The following is a 15,858-nucleotide window of genomic DNA, read 5'->3' as shown; positions in this document are numbered from 1 at the left end:
TCAGGTGTGTCATGCAGAATTTAAAATGATTAAAGGCAAAATTGCTGCATAAGGAATCCTCTGTGGCTTAGTGAATTATTGTCAATAGCTTAAGGTCAGTGCTGAATTCAAACAAGATGTTAATGTTACAGCACTGCCATGTGCTGTATATGCAACACATATACTAATTTCTGCTGATTTGTCTAATCTTACATAGTTAAATTCCTAAGATGATACTGATACTCATATTTAAATTGACATACATTCTTGCAGACATTTGTGGCTGAAATGCACCCCTAACCACCCCTAACCAACCATCACTCCATTTCACCTAAATTTCAAAAACAACATTCTGTTTTGTTGCAGGGCTTTGACTGGCAAGTTCTACTGCTGCAACACAGCACAGAAGGAATATATTTGGTATGGTTCTACTGCATTTTTCCAGCCACAAGCAGCAAGACAAGTCAGAACGTCTGAGATTCAGAAGGCAAAGCTGCAGTTAGTAATCAGACTGAGGCAGTCTGCCATGGGTTTTAGCTGCAAATGTCTGCAAAATAAATGTCGACATTTCTTGACAGGCCTTGTTGATTACAATTAAACAAATAGCCCCTCCAGACTGAAAACCAGTAGGTATCTGCACAGAATCCTTTCACTCCCCTCTCAATAACATTTTCAGCCACAGACCCATCTGACACCGAGACACTGTTCACAGAGAGGATGGACATAGGGCTGCAGAGGACTGCAAGCAACGATACTTTGCCAGCTAACAAGCAACTACATTTAAGCAAATGCAAACAAAACATTTGATTGCACCACTATGTGCAGCCATGAAATATTACAAATGCATTTTAAATTGATTTGAGAATGAGCTAGACCTACATTTTTAGTTTCTTCACTGACTGACCAGACCCAAACTGTATTTGCAAATTACTTGCAGCATTTGTTTAAACCTTCTCAGAATGCCCAGGTGGGTGAAGTTTACAGCTCATTGGTAATAACATCAGGAAAGTTGTTAACCAGATAATTTGAGTTTGTATTTAGTTTCTCTTCCTCTGTGCAAAAATCCACCCACACAGCCATCTAATAAAGATAAAAACAAACCCTGAGTATTTGCAAATCACCAGGTCTGTGACTAACACTAGGCCAGGACTAAACTGCATGAAAATGACTAAAATGTCATTAAAGTTGATCAACATTTTAGTCAAAATATTAAAAGAAAGTCTAAAACTGCAGCCAAAACGAACACTGATGCAAAGCCAATGTTTTTGGTAAACGGAGTCTCACCTCTCCCTTTCTCTTCTGGGTGGACAGAGGAGATATGCAGGGAAATGGACATACAGGGAATGGTCAAAACACAACGCCATCAAAAACACTCACAGTGCTTATCATTATTAACAGTCCACTCTGATCGCCAGGGAGACCAGAAGCTTTGGCATGTCATGGTGGTACTAAAGGGAAATATTCCACTTAAATTTTAAGGTTGTCATTGTTCTCCAACATTTTCTAAAAATGTCTGTTTCAGATGTAGAATTTATGATGAGTTCAGGATAATGCCTATTTTATGATGCAAAACAGCATTTACTGAGGTTGAAGACACTTTTCATCTTTGTATCAATATTTGATAACAAAAATGCATGAAATAAAGACAGATGTTTGGTTTGAGAACCTTACACAACAACTGCTGCATCTCAAAAGACGTTATGGCTTTGCACATTGCAGTAAACCTAAATGAAAAGCACCCTGTTATGGTGTATAGAGACAGGTCGTCAAGTGAACTGTGACCTTGAGTTTGAGATTTGCTGAAATGTAGATTTAGTTTTCACTCAAGCTGACACAATTTCACCTCAATGAGTTTTTACCCCCGATTTGTATCACCTAGAGTGAATTTGTAAAATAAATTCACGTCGTATTTGAGCACAAATTCAGTAATTCAACCTGCAAGAAAACCAGTTCTGCTCTGTAATACAAGACACCATTCTGGGAAACCTAAGTACTTTTAGAATCAAATGTATCATTAGATGGGGATAATAAGCTAAATCAATTCTCCAAACCAATATAAAAGTAACAGGTGTTAGAAATTAGCAGTAGCTACAAGTGCTGCTCTATGTAAACTGCTGGTCTGTATCAAATAAACATAAAATAAAAGACATGAATGATGCTGGATAAATCACCTTAAACTAATGGGCAGAAAAGGTTAAGATAAACAGTGATTTTGAGCCTAGAGGGGAAATCATACAACATGGTTCTAGTGATAAAAAAGGTAGTATATAATTATACTGAGTTCCCAGTCAACACTAATGTTACCTCTGTATACAGAAACATTAGTGAGGAGACTTCATCGTGGTGTTTCCTTTATTTTGACCATACCCTGTAAGATTTTATGATGTGTTTATATTCTACGGCTTGTTGTATAATTATGAATAAAAATTACTTTTGATGATTTGAGGAACACCTTTAATCAACCTCTAGATTATTTTCAGTAACCAATGTCTATGTAAACTAGTATGGGTGTGGCCCTTGCCTCTGTTAGTGTTCATGTCCTCATAGAAACAAAGCTTGTAATTCATCTTATTCAAAATGATTCTCTCTCCATCTGACCCCTAACTGACCATCTAGTACTTATAGTGTTTTTCTTTAATTAGATCTTTTCAGGAGCAGAGGAACAGTGCAAAGTTAGTGCAGCAGCAGTGCAGCATGCATGAGGCAAAGGGCCTTTTACACAGGGCCTTCAGTGATATCAGTGCTGGGTCCAATTCAATCAATAAAAAAGGAGGTTTTCTGCTATGTTTACATGTAAGAAAAACACTGAAAATTGTGCATGTATGTCACCAGAGTTCTAAACTCATGTGCCAAATAGAAAAAGGCTGCTATATCTGAGGTGTCTGCCATAGGCATACTGAGACAGATACATCACTCAGATTTACTGATTGTATCCAAAGTAAACTGAGCCCAGTCCTGATGTTGTTTATGTTTCACTGCTGCCCAACACCGAAGCTCACCTCTCCCTCTCTCTTCTGAATGTCAGTCGGCTTTGTCTCCAGCGTAAGCCGACTGCAGACGAACTGCATCCTCCTGAAGCTGCCGCACCTGAAAGAAGAGCAAGAGGAGGAGGTTCAGGTTGGTTTAAAACACACCGAATGTGTTTAAAATAGTAAGATCATAAGCAGGTGGTGGATGATCCATAAGGGAGGATATGTTTCAACTGTCTTTTGTTTCCCCCATGATGCTCTAAATGATGTTCAGCATCTGTTCCACTGTGAAAGAAAATGAATGAATCTCTGATCTATTAAATAACTGGCTGACAATTGGTGGTCCAGTTCATCCAAAACATGCTGGATGGGGCTGAGCTGGCTTTGTGTACTGGGACATTGAGAATCACCCCAATTAGACAAGAACAGGCCATAAACCGTGAAACAGCCCAAATCAACTAGTATGTGGCTGGTCTGGGAGTCCACATAGTTTTGGCAGATAGTGTAGCTAGTTTACTTCTGTGCACTCAGTTTTTATCATTTAAGTTCTAATTTCTGCTGAATGTGTTCCAGGATATTCACGTAACGAAAAGGCTTCTATTTCCAAATATAGTGGCTATACCTGCGTGCCCAGAGCCTGAATGTCGTGTTCGAAGGTGGTGTGCATCCTCTGCAGGGTCTCCACTGTGTTCTGGTCTCGGCCCAGCTCCTCGGGAAGCTTCTTGTGTTTGTCCAGGATGCGGTTGAGGATTTCCTTGGCATCGTGGTAGAACTTGTGGAGCTCATAGGAGGCTGCGAGGATCTGCGTCCGGGTGTCAATGAGTTCCAGCAGGTCGGCCCAGGCCTCATTCAAGCCGTCCTTCCACTCCGCGATGGTGGCGGCGTCGCCGTGGCCGGTGTTGATCAGCTCGTCCGCCAGACGGTTGACTGCGTCCACGCGCTCCTGGCCGATGTTCCCGGTGTCCCGGGCGAATTCTCTGAAACGCTCCTGCAACATCTGACGGAGAAAAGAAATCAAAAGGCTCCAGTTTGTTACAGATGAACAAACAATGCCTCCGCAGCTCAGCTTTAAAAGTCGGCTCTGATGATGCAGTATGAAAATGCTGATAACCAAACTGCTGTGCTGTACTTACAGTGACATGCTCGTAGTCCTGTCCCAGCTCGTGGGATCCGGCCACCACCTCCCTCTCAGCGATCCACTGCTCCAGGTCATCCACTTCTCTGTTGAGCTGGAAGAGACGGAAACGCTCATCCAGCTTCCCACGACGTTCCTCCGCCAAATCCTTCAGCCCAGGCGTACAGCTTATCCACCTGAGACTGACGCATCCCAATACGCTCGCTGCAGGAAGAGGAGGAGAGAAAATCATTCCTGTCTTAATTTAGTTCCCTCTTTGTTCTTCTTTTGCTCATCCTTGCTCCTCTCTTCCTTTCTGCTTTCTTATTTTTTCCCTCTTTCTTCCTTTGCTCATTCTTTTCTGTGCTAACAATCGTCACCCTTTCAATCCTCTTTTGCTTTCTTAAAAGGAAAACTAGACAATAGACAATACGGAAAATAATCCCTAATCCTGGTCATGTAACCCCTGACCTTTGACCCGACCCTCACCTGTCGGGGTGTCCGGCGCCCACCAGGCCCCGACTTGTGCTGGACAGCTGGTGGACGGTGTCAGCATAATCCTCCACTGCCTGCTCCAGGATCTGATGCTTCTTCAGCATGGCCACCGAACTCTGCTCGTCCTGAGAGAGAGATGGACAAATTTCTCTTTATGTCTCGGTAAAGCAAAAGTTCATATTTTGATTTCCTTGCCAATACAAGTTGATGGAGAAAGAGGGAAAAAAGAAAAGTGAAACAGAAAAAGTACAGAGGGACATACCCAAGAGGGAATAAAAGAGAGACATGGAAGTGAAAGAAAAAGTAAAAGGAGGAAAATGATTCAGGAAAGTTAAATAGAAAAAGACTCAAATGTGATGACAAGTCCAAGAGAAAAGAAAATATAAGTAGGGATACAAATAATATTAATAATAATTATAGTAAAAATGACACTGAAAAAGGACACAGAAGAAAACATGAGTAATACAAAGGTAGAGAGACAGACAGACAAATGGAAACAGAATCATACGTGTACCTATCAACATGTCTGATCAGTTACACACCTGAACAGTTTGACGATAAGAGCAGATTTACAAAATAACTTTTAAGATGAGCACGTCAGTATATCACTGTAAAACCAAAACTAAGAAAAAACTCTCAGATTAAATTTGAAATATCTCTTGTATTCAGAGTGAGAATATTTACAGGCAGTTACCAGAATAGTGAAATATGTTATATAACCCAAATAAGTATTAAATGTGTACCGACCGGCAGAGATACAGCAGACGCTCTGACACCAACACCAACTGACTTAAACTTACAGAAAATCCACAAACTGAGGAAGTGACAGGTAAAGTAAAACTAAAACAGAGAAACAGGAAGTTTTTGACCCAGAGGGCAGAGACTCGGACCAACATGATCCTGAATAGAACACTGTAACGAAAGTGATGAATAATAATTATTAACCCCATAAAATACAGTTTTCTCCTTTTGTTTCTTTTTGTTATGCTTGATACTGTCTCTGACAGTATGTCTGTCTTCAGTATCAATCATATACTGTATCATCTTATTCCAACTTTTTGTGTCTTGTCTGTTATTTTATACACAGTAACCCAAAATGCAGCCTCATTAATTCTCACTCTTCTGTTGAGTGGGCATGCTCTCTTGCAAGAAGTGCATAACTGAGTGATTGACAGCAGTGTAAACTGCTGGAATCACACCCAGCAAGTTCAAGAGTAATGCAGAACTCAGTTAAAAAGACTTAGAAGTCATTAAAAACCTGTGTTCACCTCTGATATCCAGCAAGGAAACTTTGAAAATATCAACAATTATAAACAGAGTTTGGTGTGATTGTTACAGCAACGGGAGTTCTGGCTTCAGACAGCAGGGATCATGATGAATATCCACTGTTTAGTCATGTTTCAGTTCAGTGAGTGGGACTATGCAGTCAGAGTTCTGGTCAAACGATTAATAGTTTAGCCGCTTGGACTTGGAGCCCATCAGAATTAATACTATTGCTCTGCACAGTTCTGTTGCTTTAAAAAGTCTTTGTCAGCCTTGTATTATCATGTTAATATAGTAATGTGCTTTCATTTGATCATTGAGTAAAGTAATTTGTCCACACTACTCTTTACACCTGTTATGTTGTGTTATCAGGCCCTGCTGTTGACTCTTGAAGACACATCCATCATCATCACAATACTCTTATTACCTGTATTATAACAACACTAACAACCTGCTGTTTCACCTCACTATTCTGACCCCTGCCTCACCTTGGCCTTCTCCTCTGACATCATGTACAGCTCCTGTTCGCTCATCCAGGCCTCAGCCTCTGCGGCGTCGAAGTAGTACTGCTGGGCCTCGTGGGCCTCACTGAGGCGGGCGTGACGCTTCTCCGTCTCCTTCTTGATCTGTTCCCATAGAGACTGGAGCTCGGAGAGCCGCTGGCGAATCAGCTCGGCCGTCGGGTTGCCCTCCCTCAGGATGTGCTGGCTGCGTTCAAAGATGTCGTCGTAGCGAGGCTGGTGGCCCTGGATCTCCTTCTGCAGGGTCTGTGAGGGTCATAGAGAGGGATAAGTGAGGAGGCTGCATGATGCTGCAAAAACTGAAATTTTACTTTGAAAATTCAGCCACTGCAGCTTGTTGCACATTTGTTTATTGGTAATTTAGGGGAAATTTAGATGCTTCTTCTTTACTTCATACCTTCCTCATCTGTGTTCCTTTCATTTCCTCATTCAACAAGTTTTAACCAACTATAAAGAAGGATTTTATGATATAAAGAGAAATTTGTAGTCCAAACATTCAGCATGTTAAGTAAATTATTCAGTCATTTACTTTCATTGAACCAGGTAAATATGTGTGTATACGTCTATGTACCTGGTTCTTCTTGATGAGCAGCTGTACAGTCTGCAGGTTGTGTCCGTGGTCGGTTGATGTGGCCAGAGGCATCCTCTCCTCAACCCAGAGCTGGACGGACACACACATACATACACATAATCATTAATTCCTGGTGCTGTGTGGTTCTTTAATGGGCACTGTGACAATTTTTTCGTCCATTACTGCTGATTCAGAGAATAAATTTCATATTATTAGTATTACTATTATCATTATTTCCTCTAATAATACTACTGTTGTTACTACTGCTGCTGCTGTTTCTGATGTGGCTACTTCTGCTAATGGGAACACTGTGACCCAGTCTGGCCAGAATTTCACATTATTGCTGCTACTCATGCTACTACTACTAGTACTACAACTAATTGCTGCTGATAATGCTGTTGGTTACTGTTAATATTGCTACTACTACAACTACAACATTATGCTATTAACAATGGTGTTAATACTGCTCCTACTAGTGCTAATGATGCTATTTCTACTGCTGCAACAACTTCTTCTATTATTACTGCAGGAACAACAATTTCTGCTACTGCTAGTGATAATAACACTGCAGTAATATTTGCTGTAGTTACTATGAGTACTACTTTGGCTGCTGCCACCACTATTGGTGACACAACTGTGAACCCATACTTCTACAAACTACACTACTGTACTTCCCCTGCCAACACTTCTAATTTTGGTTCCTTTTTCAGTCATAGTCTTTGATAAATGAAAATAATTTCTGTGAAATAAGTACACTATCTTCATGTTCATGTTTTAACAGGTATCCCTTACCACTAACGTCAACAGTAAAATACATTCTACTTCCTGCACTTTGTCCCTCAACGCTCCACTTACGATCTCGTCTTCCACGTCCCTATTGAACTGGTGGATCTCCCGGGAGGCCATGAGGTTGTCTCGTCTCTTCGTCAGGGGTGCCTGGAGAGACTGGAACTTCCTCTCCACGCTGATCCTCTGGCCGTCCACCTCCTCTGAGTCTTTGCCCTCCTGGCTGAGGGCCTGTGACTGGCTCTGAAGCTCCTCAACCTCCTTTTGACGCACCTCCACCTGGCTCTCCAGTATCTGCCGGAAGACGAGGACAGTCACAGGTCAGACAGAAGAACGTGTAGCTTCATCAGTAGAACTAACACAAATACTGATGGACTTTTTGTTAAAAGATTCAAAAATAAGGATTTAAGAAATAAAATAAAATGTGAAAAATGTGTCCACTTGCTATCTTTTTGAAGAGCTTTCGACCACATCTCAGGGTCTTTTTCAGCTGAACTGTCTCCGCCAACTAAGCAAATGCCATCTGCTAGAGAAGACCATGAGATGCTAGTTGAAAACCGTGGGAAAAGCATGTAAGTAGACCTTGACTTAAGATTTTTTTTTTTTGATAAATGATTAAAATGATGAGGAGCAAATAAAGAGAAAAATGTACTTGTATATTGAAAAATGCGATAATAAAAAAAATAAATAAATAAATCAACAAAACTAAAAATAACTAAAAGATAAATAAAGTAGAATTAAATCAAGAGACACAGGTTAGGTAAGAAAAATAAATAAATAAATAGATGAAGAGAAAAAAATGCAGCTATTACAAAGATAAAAGCTCCTTCACAGGCCTTTACTCCTCTTCTCCTCAGCCCTGTTCAAATCTATGTTAATCTTACTGACAGAGACTCAAAATTATCGAATAAAAATAAATAGTCTAAAATAAATGCTAAGTGACGATCGTCTCCAGCAGCCAGGCAGTGTAATAACAGTCTGAAAAGGCATCAAAGAGGCATTAAAAAAACAAAAACACAGGTAGAGTCTGGATTAAAATCAGAGCAGAGGAAGGAGAGGATGGGAGGAATCGTTTCTCTCCTCTCTCTCTGTGTAACAGATCAAACACTCTGCTAATGATCTCCCTCTAACACTTCATCACTCACTCTCTCTCCCACACACACACACACACACACACACACACACACACACACACACGCACACGCACTCTGAGGAAATTACAGTACAGATCTGAGGAGAAGACAGATGATAAGAGGAAGCTGCTCAAATAGATTGAAAATACCAACGTCATTCTTCAGACAGTCAGCTTCACACTCTCCAGCTCTGTCTCACTTACTGGTGGGGACGCACACACGCATGCACACACACGCACACGCATGCACACACACAGAACATTTCTCAGACCCAGGGTTGGCTTGTAACACATCAAATGAAAGATTACATAACCGCTGTGTGAGCGGAGTGTGTAGAGTGTGAGTGTGTGTGTGTTTGCGTGTGTGTTTTGTGTTTGTGCACCAGTGGATGAATTATGTAGAGGGCGGTTTGACTACGCACTCTCCTTGCGTGTCTGTAAAAACGGAGAAATTACTGAACAGACTCCTTTCAGGAATTTAAAAGCTTTGGATTCCAGACATGAACAATTAATTCATTTCACAATTCTCTGCACTGTTTTGCAGAAACAGGTCAAACTGAGGGAGTACATTCGAATATGACTGATCACTGTCCCTTCCAACATAAAATAATTCAATTTAGAACCACAATTATCAACCTGGGTGAAATTAAACAATACATCGGGGTCTAAACTAAAACCTCAGACTAATGTTGCTTCTGAAGCTTGTTTGTGCCTATAAGCCTAACAGGCTGAATGCTGGGCAAAAATAGCCCCGTGAGTAAGAGCTCTAGCAGCTCTGTGAGGCTGAACTAACAGTGGGCACAGAAGTGCTTTGAGCTAAATGCTAACATGCTAAAATTGACGATGCTAATGTACCAACCCTTAGCAGATGATAATTTGTTTGACATGCATTCAGCCATAAACCAAAAGTGTTGGATAAATTTAAATTATTCCCAGTGGATGGAGCTCAAGGAAAAGTCATCAGAGATATCAGAATTCATACCCAGGTTGACATGAATACCTGAACTGAATTTCATGGCAGTTCATCCAATATTTAAAACCACAAATATAGAAAAATAAGGGGATCACGAAAGTCATTAGCCTTCATCCTCTGAGGTCCACATTTAAATTCTAATCTGAAAAGGTAGGGCTTTACCAGAGGTATTACAATTCATCCAGAGGGCAGCATGAACACACAGGAGGTATGACTAAAGACAGATTACTTTTTCAGTACATACAGGCCTGTGAGGATTGTATTATGATAGACTTGAGCACAAACAGTGGGATCACGAACAAAGAAACTTTAAGTGGCATTTTTACACCTGTGTGATGTAAATAAAGGAGAAGGACCAAAAACAGGAATGATACCAATTTTTTTCACAGTTAAAGTTAAGTTCCCATTTACTGAACCTTGGTAGAAGAGAAACTGTACTGTCAAACTGAAAGGCTTTACAGGAAATGGTGTTTTTTTCTATAAGATACACGTATGAATGAAGACAGTCAGCGAAGCAGCAGACAGCTCAGCTATGCTGACACACCCTTGTTAATGTTCATGTTAATGCATAATTCCCGTGTGAAAATGTGACCCCCCCCCCCGCTCCTCACCTGCTGTTTCTTAAGCAGGATGTTGACAGAGGTGAGGTCTTTGCCGTAGTCGTCGGACTGCAGCTGTCCCTCCAGGCTGGCCATCCACTTGTCGAGGTCTGCGCAGCTTTGGGTGAACAGCTCAGCCTTGTTGGCATCAAACAGACACTTGGCCTTAGTCTGGGTGGTGGACTCCAGGTCCTCCCACATCGTCTTCAGGGACGCTAGCTTCTCTTTAACCATGGCCTCTGTCTCTGGTTTCTCAGCCATCAGTGTCTTCCCATCCTGAAAGACAATATTTGTTTTTAATACTCTGCTCTGATTAGGCAATGAAAGCATCCTCAACAAAGTATCTGTTTGATAATATTTGACAATTGTCACCACATTAATCACTACACATCTTAAGTCTCTGGTGTGAAATCCATCTCCTGCAACAAGTGCATCCTACCCACTTGATGGTGACTAAGTACACCTTAAGAAGCTCCAGAACCTGCAGGTTTTATTTAAGGTTTTACAATTTTTCTTAATTTCTAACTCTATATATTTATCATGAACCCCGATCTGCCAGTTTATATCATCATCAACTGTCGTCCTCTCTCTCCTCTCGCCTGATGTATCTCTCTGTTCTGGCAGTAATAAAGTATTCCCGATGGTCTATTTTCAGGTTCATATCTTCTCACTTTTTATTTATGCTGTGTATGTTGTCTGCCACCTGTTTCTACACAGCAGGTCTGATCCAGAAATGAAGACAGAATGACTCTCACAACAGATGAGCTGTATATTTGTGAATCTTTAAGGATGCGTCACTGCTCCATTTTAAGATTAATGTTAATTTCAGAGTAATGTTTGCCTCCAGCAGCAACTACATCCATCACTTTTCTTTTTTAATCTGACTTTCACATAGGAACATGAATAATAAAAAGCATCAAGCTGAAACCTGTAGACTGCACCTTAAGCTTTGCTTTCATAATGAACATTTAGTAAAACATTGTATAACATATTTCTTTATGTGTTTTACAACATTTATGCCTTGTGATGTGTATATTCTTAACATGTAGCACAGTTGATCATATGACAATGTGGCACGTCCACTACTACAGACCCATGCCACGATCATTAAAGCTCAAATTATTACAACCTTGCGGTAAAAGCTGTTATTGCATATTTCTGTAGGAAGATAGTCATGTGTATGTTATCTTAATAAACTCAATTGAATCAATAGCTGATATCACATGATATCTTTGGTCAGTAGCTGTGTAAACGGTGGTCTGTCAAATCATGGCCAACACCTCCTACTTTGGTTGATCCTGCAGGGGAATCAGCAAAAAGGGACTAAGTTTCTTAGGAAATGTTGTAGCAGAGAGGATTGGATTCCCTGATCCTCTTTTCCTACCTTGTCGATCTTATCCAGCCACTCCTTGTTGGACTGCAGCTCGGCCATGAAGGCTTGGTGTTTGAGCCACTTGCTGTGGAGGTTTCTGGCCTCGTCGTATGTCATGTCCTGGGCCGTCAGCATCTTCTCATTGATCCACAGGGACAGCTGAAGAAAAAAGCAGCGAATTAGACTCTCAACTAACTTACCCCAGGTATTCTGCATTGTTCTGATTATGAATTATCTGTGGTTTACCTCCTGGCAATCCTGCAGAAACTTCTGCAGGTCTCTGTTGTCCTTCAGCCTTGACAGCAGGTCACTGGCAGCTGCCCGGTTCTTCTTGTGTCTGCAGAGCAAAAATGAATATGGTTAAACACATGATCTGTTGCAGGTAGAAGCAGAATGCCTTGCTCAAGAGCACCTGGGGGGCAATTAATGAGAGACAGGAGAGTGTTAAGCGTTTAGTTTAGACTCCACTATTACAGTCTCAAGCCTGTTTCTATAGCATTTAAAACTGCTGTCAAAGACTGACTTAATTAAATGATCATGTGCTAATCTTCTTATAATAACTAACCTGTCACTTTGGTACAAATCAACTTTAGTAAACAAATTCCCTGTACAAACTAATAGCATCTTACCTTTGATCGATAGAGTCCACCTTCTCCTGGATGCGCTCGGCGTTGATGTTGCCGTCAGCTACCAGACGACGGCCGGTGTCGACCACGCCGCTTATCTTCTCCTCGTTGGCATCCATGGTGGTCATGAAGTCCTCCTGCTTCTTGATGGCGGCCTCTGCGCCCTCCAGAGTGGTGGGCATCTCAGTGTGAGCCAGGACGTACTCCTGAAAGAGAAACACAGAGCAGACATTACTCTCAGCTGGCTGTAATGTCACATCTCAACATTTGATGATCATCCAAACTAATATCATTTGTGCTCAATGGGAGACTGGACAGAATATGTTTGTTGTAATTTGTGTCTATATTTGCAGTAAAATTAAGGAATTTCTCTGTAAAATATGTCCTGTTAACTAAGAAAGAAGTCTTGTTCATGAAAGTATGATTTGAAACATTCAGACTGTAATGAAGCCGTTTTACCACTTGGTGGCAGCCTCTGTCCTTCTCAGAGTGGAAGGGCAGAGATCCAATTGTTGTGGATGGAAAGATCAGACTCTGGACTGAAAGTTACTTAGGTATGTCTATCACAACTTCCCAGAGCCCAGTGTGATGTCGTCAAATGTCTTGTTTTGTCTGACCAACAGCTGAAATCCAGATGTTCAGTTAACAAAAACAAAGAAAATCTCCCTAGATTAATTTACTGATTTTCGATTAATCAACTAATTGTTCCAGCTTCTCTTCTAAGCATTTTTTTAAACTGATTATCCTGTACATGGCCAGGTGGGGTTGGATCTTCTACCAGCATGCACTGGGTGAGAGGTGGTGTGCACCGTGGACAGACTGTGTGTGAGAGAGATCTGGTCTAACCCACATGATCCCGGGCTGGACAAACGCCCAGTCAGAGATTTATCTGCTGATCACTCTGACTGTCTATGTGTTTTTCAGAACCACCGCATTAATGAAAGAACAGTTCACTCTGTGGTCAGATCACATGACAACGAGTGCATGAAATCCTAACTCATGCTCTACTGCTGTCCTGGAATATACTGACTCTACAGCAGGGACAAAGTATGATAAGAGAGGCACTGTTTTTAAATGTTCTCATTTAAAAAACCTAGCAGGCAGTGTGGAAATAATCCCAACTAATTTTCCATCAATCACTTCCTTCTCTCTCTATACTGGACACACAGAGATGAGACTGATCTATCTACATCATCTGACTCATTCACAAAGTATCCATCTAAACACATTAATGCTCTGTTAATTGTTTCTAATGCCTTGGGATTCAGCTCCTTCAGTGACTGTTAGATATGCTGTGAGAAAACTGATTGTATTGTCTCTTAATAGTTGATTAAATGTTTCTAATTTTCATCTTGGTGGCAAAAATAATGGTTTTCATTAGGAAGACATTAAGAGTTTAGAGAGGTATGTAGTGGAGATGTGTTTGTTTTAACTGACACATTTTTTATGTCTATCGCACCTTGCTGTGGAGGCTGCTGCTTGCCTGCCTCAGCTTTACACAGGCTCTACACCCCCTTTTACTCAAATTTAGATTTTCTGGCTACAAATAACAGACAAAGACCACACAAAGCAGGATTGTGACTGTACTTCAGACTGCTGACAGTGACTCTACAAATGCTACATACCAATGTTTCTGTCAGTCTCTGCTTCACACCAAAGCTAAAGGTGCAGATGTAATGAAATCAGAGGTCTACCTGGTTGTTGAGGAAGGCCTCGGCCTGCTTGGTGTCCCTGAGGAACAGCTGGTAAGCGTGGGACTGGGACAGCAGGTTCTGTCGGTTCTCCCACATCTTGTGCAGCTCATTCCAGCCGGTGTCGAGCGCCTGCAGCCGTTGTCGCAGGAACATGTACTGCGCGTCCGTCTGGCCCTGTGTCACCATCTCGCCCATGTCCCGCATTTTCTGGTAGTCCTCCTCGTAGTTGCGGATCTCGTTCTTGATGCCCTCGTGCTGGGCCAGGAGCTTCTCGGCCTCGGCCAGCGTGTTGGGCATGTCCTCTGAGGCGATGGCCGTCTGTGTCCGTGACAGCCATGACTGGAAGTCATCCAGGTCGCGCAGGAACTGCTGCAGCTTGCTGGCCTCACCCAGGGACTCCTCCCGGTTCTTCATGGTGTCCTGTAAACAGAAAACAGAGAAAAGGAGTTTGTTTTGATCATAGGATTCACACATGGCTTCAGCTGCCACTACAGCAATTTATTACTATGCATTTCTCTTAATTGTGTGACTTGGAATAAAACTGAACTGGGTTAGAAATATATATTTTAAGCTGCTTCCTTGTCGTTGGACATATAATGCAGAAAACCTACCTTCATCTCGTCCCAGACGCTGGTGATCTCAGCCAGACGTCCCTTGATGGCCTCAGATTGCTCCGGGTGTTCAGAGCCCAAACGGTCTGCCTCTTTTCCCAGGTCGCCCAGCTTGTCTTCGATGGCTGCCAGGTCACGCTCCATCCCTGTCAGCTTCCTCTGCAGGGCCATGACTCCAGCCAGGTCGTTCCCCAGCTCCTGGGTCGACTCAATGACCTGGAGGAGGGCAGAGAGCGAGTGAAGGGTGAGTTAGACAAGTTTTCTTTAGAGCGTATGAGTCGCTACAGTGGTTTAAAGTGCTGTAGGACCAGATTGTTTTTGTTTTGTGGGTACCTTGGTCTTCTCTTTGATCCAGGACTTGGTCTCGTTACACTCCAGGTGGTAGTTCTGAACACCCAGAGCCGAGTTAAGACTGTCCTTCTTCTGATCCACCAGGTCTCTGAATTGACTCCACCTGGACAGATGGACAGGGATGCCATTAGCAACAATATCGACGAATAATGAAACTTTAACCCTGACTCTGTTTTGTTACCTGTTTATTGATACTTTATTTAAATTTTAATCTCAGTTTAATACAACTGAGACTGAAATTCACCCAGGTTCAATTACCTTTTTAATCAGTTTTATTACCTATTTATCTAATCAGATTTAACTTTTAATCCATTAGATTTCAATTTAATTCCAGATTATTTACCTGAAAATCAAAGTTTATTTACTTGTCTGATCCAAGTTTACTGGCCTTTTAATCCCACTGAAGTGAAATGTTCAATCGCAGCTTTGTTGCTTGTTTAACCCAATTTACTGTTCATTTTCTTGTGTATCAGAAGTTAAGTTTTCTGTTCAAATTCAGTTCACCTTCCCTCACTTAAATGCAATTTTTGTTGCTTGTTTAATCCCCATGTAATAACTGCTGTTTAGCGCCCTTTTTAATCCCAGTTTGGATAGTTGCTAAATCCTAGATAACTGCCTGATAAACCAGAGATACATGTCTTATCACAGCTTAACTGTCTGTTAAATCCCAGTTACACATTCAGTCTCTGCTAAATCACATGCTAATTCTGGTTTACTTTAATTTCAGTTCCTGGTTTATTTCCATTTTGTCTAAATTTACTTCCTTATGTAATCCCAGTTATATCACACTGTACAGTATTTT

At 41.5% G+C, this 15,858-nt stretch overlaps 1 protein-coding gene across 1 annotated transcript in view; it reads right to left on the bottom strand.

The window, feature by feature from the left end:
- Positions 1-15,858, bottom strand: part of LOC108872871 (spectrin beta chain, non-erythrocytic 1-like) — a 122,671-nt gene that overhangs the window by 15,689 nt on the left and 91,124 nt on the right. The window contains 16 exon segments of the mRNA XM_018660771.2: positions 2,979-3,002; positions 3,004-3,066; positions 3,571-3,945; positions 4,082-4,240; positions 4,242-4,287; positions 4,552-4,682; positions 6,309-6,587; positions 6,913-7,002; positions 7,768-7,992; positions 10,415-10,678; positions 11,787-11,933; positions 12,021-12,111; positions 12,404-12,606; positions 14,095-14,514; positions 14,706-14,921; positions 15,039-15,159. Of these exon segments, the coding sequence (XP_018516287.1) occupies positions 2,979-3,002; positions 3,004-3,066; positions 3,571-3,945; positions 4,082-4,240; positions 4,242-4,287; positions 4,552-4,682; positions 6,309-6,587; positions 6,913-7,002; positions 7,768-7,992; positions 10,415-10,678; positions 11,787-11,933; positions 12,021-12,111; positions 12,404-12,606; positions 14,095-14,514; positions 14,706-14,921; positions 15,039-15,159 (2,854 nt within the window).

This window comes from Lates calcarifer, linkage group LG16_LG22 (assembly GCF_001640805.2).
Source record: "Lates calcarifer isolate ASB-BC8 linkage group LG16_LG22, TLL_Latcal_v3, whole genome shotgun sequence".
Taxonomy (NCBI): Eukaryota; Metazoa; Chordata; class Actinopteri; family Centropomidae; genus Lates; species Lates calcarifer.
This window is presented reverse-complemented; position numbering and strand designations above follow the sequence as displayed.